Source organism: Sycon ciliatum, chromosome 2 (genome assembly GCF_964019385.1).
Source record: "Sycon ciliatum chromosome 2, ocSycCili1.1, whole genome shotgun sequence".
Lineage (NCBI taxonomy): Eukaryota > Metazoa > Porifera > Calcarea > Leucosolenida > Sycettidae > Sycon > Sycon ciliatum.
This window is the reverse complement of record NC_088644.1, coordinates 17,517,768-17,532,528: the sequence shown is the minus strand read 5'-3', so window position 1 is coordinate 17,532,528 and position 14,761 is coordinate 17,517,768. Positions and strand designations below refer to the sequence as shown.

General features: G+C 47.5%; 1 protein-coding gene across 1 annotated transcript; it reads right to left on the bottom strand.

Annotated features, from left to right (window-relative positions):
• Positions 1 to 458: 458 nt before the first annotated feature.
• LOC135809002 (protein O-mannosyl-transferase TMTC4-like) lies at positions 459 to 14,413 on the bottom strand. The gene is made up of 11 exons (XM_065322257.1): positions 14,090 to 14,413; positions 13,161 to 13,440; positions 9,029 to 9,300; positions 8,175 to 8,530; positions 6,973 to 7,322; positions 5,523 to 5,717; positions 4,848 to 4,947; positions 2,350 to 2,564; positions 1,952 to 2,095; positions 1,598 to 1,684; positions 459 to 1,086 (listed from the first exon to the last, which is right to left on the bottom strand). The coding sequence occupies exons 1-11, from the start codon at positions 14,236 to 14,238 to the stop codon at positions 874 to 876; spliced, it is 2,361 nt and encodes a 786-aa protein (XP_065178329.1). The 5' UTR covers positions 14,239 to 14,413; the 3' UTR covers positions 459 to 873.
• Positions 14,414 to 14,761: the final 348 nt, after the last annotated feature.

The window sequence follows — 14,761 nt, the reverse complement described above, 5'->3', positions numbered from 1 at the left end:
AAAACTGTGCATTGTCACAATGTGACACGGCTTTGCCACTCCATACAAACCACATAATCATTAGTTGAAGGCTACTACTAGCCGCCCTTAGGGCAGGTAAGAGATCCACTTCACGGCACAGAATTCGGAAGAGCAGCCAGTTACATGTAGTCAGCAGTGCCGTTTGCTGCCCAGCCTCATGAAGCTGAGGGACAAGCATTACTGAGCTTTCCGTCCATCAGATGATGGGTAAATTTACAGTATGGTCAATTGCACATGTACTGCACCGTGTGACCAGCTGGGCTTGTACGCACCTACGGAATACAGTAAAACCTGGTTTAAGCGAACACCCCACGGTGCAAGGAAAAGCAGTCGTTAAAGCCAGGTGGTCTTTAGAACCAGTTCCCACAGTGCCCATGTAGAACTGTCGGTACATGGAAAAACGGTCGTTAAGAGCAGGTGGTCGCTAAAACGAGAGGTCGCTTACACCAGCTTTTACTGTAGTGTAGTGTACATGTACATCTGTACAGTATGTGGCACAGGGCACTATATCTTTCTTTTTTGAAGTCAAAATAATCTTGAAGGCTGTCCCATAATCCAGTTACACTGTGCATGCATAGGTATTATGTACAATGTAGCTCTACTATATGCGCACACTCCTGGATGTGCAAGAACAACCAAGAAATAAAAATTGCAGTAAAAAATGCCGCACGTTTGACTGATTTTCATAGATCAAAGTTATAATAATCTAATCAGTAATCTCGCCTAAGCCCGCATGAGTACTGCCACTGAACCGTAGGGAACATGCCCTTGAATAATTTTAAACAAACATGACGAGGAGACCTAGCAAAGTCAGAATAAAATGTAATCAAGGTCTAGATGGATTGCATGAAGCTAAAATGTCTTTTGTTCATTGATAACTGCAAGAGCAGAGCTGGCACGTTTGTTGTCTGGATCAAGCTGCACAGCTGCCGTGTAGTGCTTCTTGGCCTCTGGAAAGAGCTTGCGTATTTCCATTACCCTCCCAAGCCAATACCGAAGTGCAGAGTTCTGCGGCAAGTGTGAAATGGCTGTCCGTGCGGCTACCTCAGCTTCTTGTATTTTACCCTGGGTAAGAAAGTGGGAAATGAACACCTTTAATTTTGAAAATTGTCTACTTCTGATCGTCCTGATAAGCTGATTGTGTCTACACTCTGCCCCGTGATGTGATGTCACACAGTGTGACACACCAGGTCTGTAGAAGTGGGCAACATTGTAGGTCCGGCCGTGTGTGTGTGTGTACTCGTGTGTGTGCGTGCGTGCGTGTGTGTGTGTGTGTGTGTGTGTGTGTGTGTATGTACTCGTGTGTACTTGTGTGTGTGTGGGGGGGGGGGGGGGGCTTCACCCATCATCATTTAAGACTGAGCAGTCTAACAAAATCTGTGCTTCGAGAGCACTGCATTATAAAAACTATTTAATAGAGCTCTGCTGGTCCAAATATCACCAAAGATACCAGATTTCAACCTTCAAGTTAAAATCAGTGAAGGATCGTCACCGTAACTATTTCTAGTTAGTGATATGCAGGCACGCCATGGAGTAATTCAGGCTACTTTACCGACACTATTGCGTGTTCACTTACATTTGTTAATAGCAGCTGAGTTAGGGAGAGCCATGGATCTACTGAAGTTGGCGTATACTTGAGACCAGAGCGCAATGCTTCCTCGGCCTACAAAGGTGGATATCACAATGTACAAGAAATTACCTTAGTGCTGGTGGATGCAACATAAAAAGACAGAGCAGGGCATCCACTTGTATAGTTTTTAGACCCTGGTTTGTGACAATCCATTTCCCCAACTTTGGACTTCATTTCAAGACAGAATTACTACCCGGAAAATGTACCAGTGTTAGGAACGCTGGCTGTCAGACACTATCCTGTCAAAAAAGCAATGCATCGCAACGAAATATAGGAACCAGTGTTCATGAAATAACTTACCCGTTTGGCACGCTTGCCCTTAGACCATGTCAATTCACTGCCCGTGCGTGACCGGTTCTTAGACAAAACATCTCCCATTGCAAGCCAGCTATCAGAGTAAGTGGGGTACAGCTTCACACACATATTCCAGTACTCTACAGCACCCTGTCATTGAAAACACAAGAACAGTGAAAGCTGAGACAGTCACCATCTTTCAACTTGAGTAACCTGACATAATTACGGAGATCAACAGCACATCAACATGCAGGGTACAACTTCCACAAAATGGTATGAAGTCTGCTATTCCATGGCCAAGTCATACAACACTCCCATGCGCAGTTTGAAAATTCGGAACAGGTTTTACATCCGTAGATTGAGTGGTTGAATAGAAGGTGGCTACTGGTACTTAACGATCATACCGTATAGTTCTTCAACTCTTTGCAGCATATGCCCGAATTGTGTAGCAAGGTTGGGTTGCCTGGCTGCTTTATCAGTGCCTTCTCGTAATGGTCCAATGCCTCTGACCAGCGAAACTGCATCTTGCACAAGTGACCATAGTTGGTATGTGCATTGCCACTCTCTGGATTGATTGACAAAGCTTTCCTGTAGGCAGCCTCAGCCTCTTTTGCACGATCTGAAAAGTATCAAAAATACGGCAGTTGGGAGAGGAATGCAATCCCAGGAATCCTTTGCAGGATTCAAATTCAAAGCTATCATGCAACATTGCACATAACCATTCTCCACGAAACACAGCGATAGTAGGCTTTCGGCAGTGGCCCTACCTACATTGACCTACATTGAGTATGATCATCAGTCACTGGGTGAGCCTTACCATAGTGAGTGGTGGGGCCAGTGAAGCTACCCTTGTCGCATGTCACGCTGCTATGTAGACGGCTTAATCAGCGGACTTAGTGGCGAGAGAGCAGTATTTCCTGATATTGCTTCCTAAGCTCAAGTGTGCCAGTATAGAATATTGGTGTCATGACCCGGACTCGACTCGTCGTGAAAGCGACCACGCAATGAGATTCAGCAGCCAAAAGCTGGGCTCCGAAATATTCTAGAGTTCTGTAAGAACCATGATTAGTCCTACGAAGGATTTGGCACTTTCGTTAGTTGAGCAATCATGGCTTACAACTCGTGGCCTCGAGTCACAAGTGTTGTCGTACGGCGGCTACACCTTCAGTACAAGTCATCAGCATTGTACTCACTACACTGTTGAGCTTGAGGGGACCCTGCTTAGGCGGTGTTTACATGAGGCGTTTCAACCCGGGTTGAGTTCGACCCGGGTCAGATTTCAACCCGCCATGTGCATAAAATGAATGGCGCGTTTACATGACGCATTGCGCTTGACCCGGGTTGAAATTTCGCCCCGGGTTGATTTCAACCCTCCCCCCAAGGGGAGGGTTGAAATCAACCCGGGTCAACAAAATCGTACAAACGTACTTCTGTGCGTATCTCGCGCCAGGTTTGAACGGCACTGCAGATGCAAATTTCGCGCGACCGGATTCACGTGACCATACAGGAATGTAGAAGTGGACTTTTGGCGGCATATCAGTATTTGACCCGGGTCAACTGACTTCATGTAAACGCTCACCTCTTTCGTCTATCGTACAGACTTTCAACCCGGGCTGAACTCGACCCGGGTTGAAATTTCTCATGTAAACACAGCCTTAGTCCTGCAAGGGAGCTGATACCTTTGTTGAGCAAGCAAGGCCCCTCTTCTCGCGTCGTACGACGTAAAGGGTCCTGCAAGTGCTTCGCGCACTGCGGACTCCGTTATCCCTTTTTGGGAGAGGTCACGGCTTGACCGTGAAGCACCCTACGGGGTAATGAGAGGGAAGAGCCTACGGGCAGGAGATGAAGGGTGACCAACGACCAAGGCAGCGTACGGAGGCGGCGTGCTCTAGCTGCAGCAACTTCCGACAGCATACTCCAGGCCCCGTCGCACGAAGAGCCTCGGAGTCCTTTCATGTAATGTGGGTGAGCGAGCTCCCCGTATTGATTGATCATTCTTTGTACTATATTCTAGTTTGGCTGATTGCACATATTGCACCACTGTTTGTACGGTAATATAGAAATAATCCTTACGCATTCTTGCCACTGTATACTTTTGATCACATAATGTAGCATATATAAGGAGCTGTTTTGCTAACATTCATCCTCGATTCTCGGGGAGCTCACTACTCCTCTCGATTCTGAGAGAGTCACTCCGACTCTCTCCTGCTTTGGTCTTTTGACTCTACACACTTGATCTTTCGATCTAGTACTGCAATGGTTCAAATAAACACTATTCAAGTGGAATTAGAAACCTGTCGTTCTATGTGAGCTAGCAACTTGGATGGCGACTATCATGATTGGTCGTCTACCTGGGTAGCCACTAGACTGATCTAAGCCAAGTCACAAACCCGCCAAGCGCGGCCATGACATTGGCATGGCCAACAAGGAGGTTTTAAAACGTTCAAATGGCAGTAAAGTAAGAAGGGCAAACTAGGAGGTCGAATGTTAGGATGGGATGAATGGAATATTCAAATATCTGTGTCGTGGAGATGGATGCCTGAGTGTACCACCCTGGGTCTTACGTTTAATATTCCACACACATCCGGACCAATGAACCTACCCATTTTGAGTATGACGAGACCAGTGAACCTACCCACATTGAGTATCTGGACCAGTGAACCTACCCATATTGAGTATGACGAGACCAGTGAACCTACCCATATTGAGAATCCGGACAAGTGAACCTACCCATATTGAATATCCGGACCAGTGAACCTACCCATATTGAGTATGACGAGACCAGTGAACCTACCCATATTGAATATCCGGACCAGGGAACCTACCCATATTGAGTATCACGAGAGTCGGTCACGCGACCAGTGAACCTACCCATATTGAGTTTCCGGACCAGTGAACCTACCCATATTGAGTATGACCAGACCAAGATTAGTCCAGGCAGACGTGTAGTTAGGTCGGAGGCGAATTGCTTCACGAAAGTGTAGCTCACAAGCACGCTGACCCTGCAGAATACGTCATGCAGTCAGTCATACAATGCTCCCATCATGAGTAGGTGGCATATCCACTGCAGGAAATGGCAGACGGTATTCCTACTTAGCCCATCCAAATTGTGGTGTGTCGGTGTGTCCAGGATACTAGCTTGGCAAAGCCTGGCTGCTCCAAACGCTGGAGCTCACTCTCCCTCCCGACTGACATAAAAAACACTTGAATGTTTCGCCAAGTCAAGAAGTCGTAGCATCCTATTACTGAGTTATGAAGGTTGGGACCAGCACATACAGAAATCAGTGACTGGGTTGATGATAATGCCCCAGTGGTAATTGGACGCTCTTATCTTGAGTCTGAAGGCGGCAACTCGCAGGTAGTAGTATCCCCTATTTTGCATCTGGGCAAATACGGAGCTGCACACAAAACTAGGGGGTTTATCCAAAATAGTATGAACATTACAACTCGGATGTTGAGCCAACAATAGGGAACATTAGGATACCAGACTCTTGTTATAACATTGAATGGTCCTATAGCCGAAGCAACAGGTGTGTCAGTATAGATTTCTGCTATCCTACACAGATGATCCCAGTACCTGTTGTGCCAAGTCGTTGCCAATGCTGAAGTGAATCTTGGCATTCGCAGGATTGACCTTGACTCCTGCTTTTCCCAACACAGCCATATCATACCACTGTGTATTCCTATGCAATGTCTTGCATGTCATGCTGACAATCACAGCAATCAGACCACAGTGAAGCAAGCATCTGATGATAGTACCCTTGCCAGTGTCCTGAACACAGTAAAGAGCGCAGCGTACACAGAAAGAATGGAGAAGACGACAGACAATTAACACACAGTCATAAAAAAAGACTCATAATAACACTGTGAAACGATCACAAACAAGATTTCATGCAACACAAATACCGCAAATGAGAGCAATGGTGACAACGACAGTCACGAAGACATACACGATGATGACTACAACTACGACAACACAGCAACAACATCAGCGGCCATAGCAATAGCAGCCACAGCAACAGCCACAGCAACAGCAACAGCAGCTGCCACAGCAGCAGCCACAGCAACAGCAGCTGCCACAGCAGCAGCCACAGCAACAGCAGCACTGAGCCACAGCAGCAACAACAATGTTCTTCTCCCTGCCAAGCCGTGATGAAGCTACCCTCTTCAGTGATACTGTACCAACACTGGGAAAGTCCTAGGTACAGCTCAAGGAAGCTTTCTATACAAGTTTTAAAACACAGTAAAGAGAGAGGGGAAGCTGTGTTGCGACTCAAAATTTCACATTAAATCAAGATCACCAGGCAAATGGTGGTCCACAACAAGCAGCCTGAACATAATGGGAGCGAGGTGAGGAGGGGAAAGCAATAGCACAAAACTTGAGGAGCAGGTGATAAGCCTGTGGACTGGGAGCCACACAGCAGCAGTTCTGGCACGAAGGTGGCATACGTCATGCACAGGAAAAAACTCAGGGCTGATGGGCTTAAGCACTAAAACACACACAGACGACAAGCGAAAACAAATACTGAAGGAGACGGGTAGCATGATTATAAAGCTACATTCACGCGACCTTGCAGACAACGTTACAAAGGTAAAACTTGTTTTTAACGACACTTAGGTAAGAGTTCTGACCTCTTGCTAAGGGAGCGGGTTTTACTGGCCCAGGTAACCTCCTGCTTCTCAGCCGGAAAGACATTGCAGCACTTTGACATGTTGGAATATGGTGCCGATGTTCTCTCGCTGGCCACTCAATGCTGTATGGCTGGTTTTCACCCTTCAGTCTCCAAAGATGTCCATTTGATAGCCATGTTTTGTAGTGCCTAAAAGCCAGCCAGCGCTGAGTTTTAATGCCAAAACTGCTGCTTTGTGGCTCCTTATCCACAGAATTATCACCATGCTCCTTAAATTGCGCTATTCCCTTTCCCTCCTTGCATTGCTCCCTTTATGTTCAGGCTGTCTGTTTCTTTTCCAACCAGTTGCCTACTTGCTCACGTCAGGTTGCAAAACAACCATGTTGTATAACTTACTTTTGATGCCATCCCGCTGCTAGAGTTGTCCTCTTCTTGACAACTCTTAGCAGCCTTGCTGTATGATAGCATCTTGCAGTAGCCAATAGCAACCAGTAAGGAAAATCCCATGCTTGGAAGATAGAGAATGCGCTCTGCTATGACAAAGCCGACTGGGAAGAAGAGATTACTTGCAGGCAAGTATGGTAGCACTAGCAGTGCAAGTGCGATTACAACAGCATGCTTGTAGCGCATCTCTGCTGATGTTCCAGGTGTAGACGCAGTACCGTCCCTCTTCCCAGACGTGTCCTCCTTATCTGCCTTACCATCAGTTTGGTCATTTTGTGTGACTGCAGGCCAGTAAGGAACACCTTAAGAGTGACAGAATGGATAGAAATGCATAGTATTGAAGCAAGCGATCGTAGCACATATCTTGCGCAATTCCAGTTTCCCTGAGAACTATCGTATACTGTACATGATTATGTTGGTAACATGACAATCCCTTTGCTTGAACACCTGAGTACCGTATTATCTCTAATATAAGCACGGTCCTTTATTTTTTCAATATACCTCCGCCCCGTGCTATTAATGGAGACGTTCCTTTATTGGAGACTGTTCCATTATTATTTCAACCTGATTTCAGAGGCATGTTGCCATGCCAATTTCATGTCCGACACACACATTTCACGGTTTTTTCGCCGGTACAGATAATGAATTTACACAGTGTGCTTATAATGGAGACTGAGCACTTTATTTTTGAATGCCGCCCAAAGGTGTTCTATTATTGGAGACGTGCTATTATTGGAGACTGTGCTTATATTAGAGATAATACGGTAGTATCCTCCCCCCCCCCCCCCCCCCACACACACATGACTGGATTTCTCTTCTCCTAGGACCGTAGGTTTGATGATCACAGTTCAAGTATTACTACCTTAATGTCGGTATTCTACTGGCTACAAAATCTAAATTCCCACACAAGCATTGCTTGAACACTGTCAACAGAAAAACTGCCACAAACAATCGAATTCACAATGCACTAAATTTATCCACAGGAAAAATAGGTACATCTGCATTTGCACTCTCCCTACCATCCACACCGCAAGTATATCAGTATGCAAGTCGTTCCATGAGTAATAGCAGCTTTTGTAACAAATTTCTGTTTCACACGGGATGTATGGAAAAATAAATAGTCCTGCTTAAAGCCGGTAACTTAATGAACTTACTGTAAGCCACCAGCATTAGAACCAGGAGAAGTAGAAGAATAGTTCCAATGTTCCTGAGGTCATCAAAGCTATGCAGTCGTGGGATGGAGTCCATAGACCAATCAAAGCACAGCCAAATAGGGCAGAGCAGCAACCATGCAGAGAAGGCTGGCAAGTAGAAGTATGTCAGTGTTCTAGTTAGAAGCTCTGGTTCAAACAGTGTAGGGTTGTCGGACTGAGTGAATGCTGTTGCTGCGCCACCAGCTATCATCCAAACGCGAGCTATCAGTAGCAAACCTGTGGTCATCATAAGCAGCACGCATCTGCTTATGCATGCCTTCAAGGTCTTGTTTCGACGTGCCGATTTCCAAACACCTCTGAAACAGTAAAAATGCACAGTGAAACATATTAGTTTATGCTAAGGTTGTTAGTGAAACTACCACCCTGAAGTCAAATATACTCCCAAACAATGGAATATGCAGGGGGAGGGGGATAGCCTTACGACCTTCTACAATTACATGGTACTCAGCATATACAAGTATGTTGGATCGTGACTTAGCTTTCCAAAGTAGAAACAAACAAACCGCTTAGGCAGAGCTGCTTCATACATAAGTTTGGTACACGCAGATATAATTATAATCAATCATTGGATATTCTTATGTGTGATATAGGAATGAGCACATTCACGATTATGTTGCCAACGCCTCAGCGCTCTTGGCAGGAGTGAGTATTTTCACTATTTTGATACCTTTAATAAGGGAGTGGGTTGATCACAAGTGCCATATCCTTAGGTCATACCACTTTGATCGAGCTTGACAGATCTGTGTAGTGTGTTTGCCATCTCCCCAGCAACAAGTGCATTGACAATGTCTTACGTGATTGCTCCGCTTTGAAAGACTTGCGCAACGTTGAGACGAGACAAGAGCACAACGTCGTACACACAGCAAATAGCCAAGCAGGTGATCCCTTGCTCTTTGCTCAGCATACTCAGACCTGCCATGAGAGAAGTCGCTATGAGACCCATCACTGATATGGAGCCAGAGTGTCTCTGCAAAACTGGCAATGGATGACTGCGGAAGAAGGCCAGAATGGCCAGGCTGTAGAAGAGAGCACTCAGTGGCTCAGATCTCCCCACTATACTGGACACCTGCAAGGGGCAACACGTACCGTGATTGGTCCCGGCAAATACAGAATGGTATGCAGTTAGATAACTGAAGCAAATCACATTGCAATATTGCGACTTTTCCATTCTAAGCATTCACACTTCTGCATACCCGTTATGATAGTACAGTTGTACATCGATTATCCGACCACCTCTGGGCAGACAACTGTCAGGCGGTGTTCAGATAAGGCAAATGTTCCGGATAAGAAACATGTACATGTACATGTACGACCTTTTTACTTTTCAAAATTTTCGTATTTTTGAATGGCTCACTACATGCACAGTGCGTACTCTACGGCACGTGCGCCCAAAAAAACTGTTACGGATAATCGAATGGTCGGATAGTCGATGTGCGGATAATCGATGTTCAACTGTACACGCTTTTGACCACTCCTACACAAGTAATTGACACCAATCGAACTGCATGGTCTCAACTGTTACCTGAGGGGGGGGGGGGGGGGCAAGCTGTCCCTCACTCCTCTCCGCACGTTGATGGGAGTCAGATCTACATGAAGTAGTTCAATGGCCAGAAACCAGAAGCCAGAAACCATCCTACTGGAAGAGGATGCAACAAACGTTAATCCCATCCTATTCCAGAGATTAACGCCCGAACTGACTCGCAAGATGTCCCGAGAAATGAAGGGTTCTTCTGGCCCATACGGTATTGCTGGGCTGAGGACATGTTCCAGGGAAAAGGAGTCTGCATCACAACGATTGGCCGTCAGTACCTCAGCTGGATCATTGGCACTAAAGAGTATTGCTATCGTGCCGGAGACAATTATAGTATGTCAATAACTGACGACGGGAGCTGATGGCATTCGCTTATTGAAATGGTCCTACCATTTACGAGCATCAGTGTTCGATATCACCACCCCTGCACCTTCAGATGAAGTATTGGACCATCACTTGCTTCCTACCATTTTTGGGCCAGTGAATGGCGGCTGACAGCTCGCAGAGACGCCTTCTACACCTCCGAGTCGAAGCGATTGGGAGGCTTGGCTATCCCTATGGCGGCAAAGTCTGCAGAGGCAGAGCATCAGACATCTGCACGATATCTTTCATTCTGGTCAGGTGGTTCATCACCTGTTTCCGCGGCTGCCAGGTCTCATATTCGTCCAGGCGATCCGGGGCTTTATCATTCCTGGATGAGTTCCATCCACGGTCTTTGTAGATGAGCCTTCCGGTTTAATATCGACTTACTATACAAGCAGGGATGGTCTAGAATTTTAGATGGCTTTTTTAGTTGCGCTATGGTAAAATAATGATCTGCACATCTATGGATGCCCACTGTGCACTCGCATGCCCAATCGGCGGTTATCTGTCGACTCACCATAATGAACTGTGGGATTTTTTCTGGCCGGCGTACTGCAAGAGGTACTGCCCGATGTTGAGGTTGAGCCATGTTGCAGCCACTCCATGGTGAGGACATCTTAACTAGTTGTTAGTTGCCTCGGCTAACCGTCAGCCATAGACACGCCTAGACGTACGGGCTAGGGCTTCTGGTCTTTTTGTTTCTTCGCTGTCACTGGAGGCTTCTTTCTTTATCCTTATCGATGCTGGGGTATTCTTCGCTGTATATCGACCGTGGACAAGAGTGATATCTTTCAGTCTTTTTTTTTTTTTTTTACAAAGGCCACAGCTTCCAATCATGACATGCAACGCAGCGGTGCAGCATCGCAGGCATGAATCGTGGACGCGGTGACGGGGTCTGACGTGCTCCACCGACCTAGGGTCTCGGCTTCACTGCATAGCAATTGTGTCGAAAGAAAACGGGGGGGGGGGGGGGCTAATAATTATCGGGAGATGGGGGGAGGAGAAGAAGAGGAGAAGGAGAGAGATCGAGAGAGAAAGAGAGAGAGAGAGAGAGAGAGTGAGAGAGAGAGAGAGAGAGAGAGAGAGAGAAAGAGAGAGAGTGGGAGAGTGAGAGTGGGAGAGCGAGAGAGGGAGAGAGAGAGAGAGAGAGAGAGAGAGAGAGAGAGAGAGAGAGAGAGAGAGAGAGAGAGAGAGAGAGAGAGAGAGAGAGCGAGAGAGAGCGAGAGCGAGAGCGAGAGAGAGAGAGAGAGAGAGAGAGAGAGAGAGAGAGAGAGAGAGAGAGAGAGAGAGAGAGAGAGAGAGAGAGAGAGAGAGAGAGAGAGAGAGAGAGAGAGAGAAAGAAAGAGAGAGAGAGAGAGAGAGAGAGAGAGAGAGAGAGAGAGCTGGGAGATAGAAGAGCACAGTGCTCTTGGTGATGGGGACTGCGAAGGATACTGAGCAGGTTCTGGGACATGTGCATGAGAATCAGAATATTGGTGATGATGGCAGCAAGGTTATAAGGTAAGCAGCTGAACACTAATAAGAACAGGGAAAGCGTTGGCGAGCAGATTCAAAGTGCATCAGTAGCAGAGAGCCAGTCCTGAGCAAGAAGGTGACGGTACACCTTTTTCTTGAAGCTTTGCATGTGGGTCTGGGCGGGTGGGTGGTGGAACAGGTCTGGTGGCAGGGCATTCCACGTTGCAACGGTGCAAGCAGGGAATCCTTGGAGGCAGCTATTCCGGGTGTTGGCAGGCAGGCCAGTTGTCATCTGGTATGGATGGGAATCCTGCAGCTGGAGAGACTGACGAATAGGTCTTGTCTCGGGGGCACGGTGAGTGGCTGGTTTGGGCAGCATCTGCTTCAGAGGGCTGGATGCATCTAGATAGCAGAGCTTGTAGGTATAGGCAAGTGCAGCTACCAGGCGACGGAGCGCCAGGCTAGGGAGCCAAGTACCTGCTCCAATGATGTGGAGGGCCCTTCGCTGGATCTGGTCCAGCTTCTTAAGATGGGACGAGGGTGAGCCCATCCACACTAAGGGGCAATACTCGAGTGTGGGTCGCACAAAGCCGTTGTAGACGCGTTGGTGGCTCTCGGCGTCCAGAATGGGAGACGCTCGCTTCAGGAAGCCAATCCGCTGGTTAGCACGGGAAGCTAGGGAGCGGAGGTGGAAGGAGTAGCTCAGGGTGTCGTCAAAGGTGACTCCCAGGAGTTTCAGCCGACTCTCTTCACTGACCGGTGTGCCGTCAAATGTTGCTCGAGGGAGCTCCCAGGGCTGGCCATGGTGGCCTATAGACATAGCCTGCATCTTGGAGGGCTCAAATTTGATCCTCCACTTATGTCCCCAAAGGGAAAACGCATCAATGCCCTGCTGGAGGAGCTCGGAGCCACAATCAATGTCAGCTCTTGATGTGAGGCAGTACGGACTGGAAAGTTCACCTCCAACTGCAACCCTCAAGTGACGATCAGTCAGGTAATCCCTCAGCCAAGCGAGAAGTGGACCAGTTATACCATAGCATTGTGCCTTGTGCAAAACGCCTACATGAGAGACGTGGTCGAATGCGCCAGCCACATCAACTGCAATGACTCTAACCACACCACCTCTGGCTGCAACGCGACTCCATTGGTAGTTGAGTAGCGTGAGTATGTCCTGGGTGCCGAGTTGGCTGCGGAAGCCATACTGACTTTTCGATAAGATGTTGTGTGCCTCCAGGAACTGTCGTGAAAGCATCTCCAAAAACATGAAAAGTCCTGAAATATCTGCTCATTCTGAGTTCCAGTGATTTCTACCCAGGGGTTTCCCCAAGATTCGTGAGGCACACGTCACCTGAGGTTTTGCATGCAGTGTCCTCTCCTGGGTCTACCCCCCCCCCCCCCATCTCTACACAGTGGCAAAGGATATCTACATAGTAGCGAGATAAAAGAGAACCCCCCCCCCCCCCCCAGAACAGCATGAGAATTGTGCATGGTCTTATTCGCTCTGCCGGCTGTAACCTAGCCTAGGCTATCAATCATGTGGTGGTGAGTACATTACTCATGCATCCCAGCAAACTTACTGCCTCGGTGTGTATTGGGTGCACAGCGAAGAGCAGTGCAGCAACCAACGCAATGCGCCTGCTGGCAACATGTCGACACAGATGCATGTAGAGTGTGGCCACAGTGCTATGAATTGCAATGTTGAAGAGATGATATCCATACGGCTGGAGACCATGTAATACATAGTTGAATCGAAACGTCAGCACCGTCAGTGGTCGATAGGATTTATGTGACGTTGGGTCCGACAGCTGGTTTCCCCAGAAATCGTGTGAGAAGATGTCCCGCCATGTTGACCTCAGCCTGTATTTATCGCACGTACATATGCAAGCGTCCCCGCACGCACATCGCACACATGCACCCCCCCCCCCCACACACACGTATATACACACACACGCACGCACACACATACACACACACACACACACACACACACACACACACACACACACACACACACACACACTACTACTACTACTACTATGTACAGCTACCCTATCGGGTCACGCCGCTCCCAGAAGCGGGAGACAACGACAAGAAGAGAGAAGAGAAGAGAGAGAAATCGCAAAGTCAACAATATTTCACACACACACACACACACACACACACACACACACACACACACACACACACACACACACACACACACACACACACACACACACACACACACACACAGACACACACACACACACACACACACACACACACACACACCATACCATACCCAGCACATTCAGCATTCAGTTGACAGCCCAGTCATCCATTCATTCAGGGACTGTCCGTAAATACCGATATTTTTCCAAAAACTAAACTCTGTAAACTCGTTCATACACCCTTCCCTCCTCTGGCCCTAACGAACATATGCGTGTGCTGACCTTTCCGTCGATCATTATCGCGTTTGCATTACTTTATATTTTGCTTGCACTGCTCAGGCTAGCGTTGTACTCACCTCACATCGGGGTTCTCCTTGATTGCTGGCAAATCATCGAATACCAGATCGCCTGGTATACTGTTCAGGTGCACTAATGTACAAACAGCGAAAGTCAACAAGCTAGCACGCCTGTCCACAATCGACCAGAACGACGCCGTGGCTTGCATGCTACACACGACGGCGTGCTTGGTGGGCACGCTTCACAGAGCACTGCGGAAAGCCTTTGAGCTGGGTCGTCCGACCAATATTCGACCAAATGTTTACTTCATTTCAAAATACAACAGATTGGCAATCCGCAATGACCCAAATACACGTAAGTGAAGGCTGAAGATAGGAGCTACACAGCCTACAGGACATCAAAATAACGGTGCACGTGGGAGATCTCTGCCTAGCGCCTGGCCGGAGGTGTTTTCATGCCGTCATATCATGCATGATCATGGTTACCTACCTAGTACCTAGTCTGGTCGGATTTCTGTTAGTGGCAAGAAATGAAGTCTGGATTTCCGCAAGTTTAGTTCGCTTTTGGTTTGAATTTGGACTTTTCACACAACACACAAGGACTCTCTCCTTGGTGGTGAGTGTTGCTTGCGCGATGCGGGCAAGGAATCGCTCATAACGATATTGAAACCTACATAATCATTGTTTGCAGTGCAAACCAAGACAAGAGTGAATCAAGGACAATCTACGAAG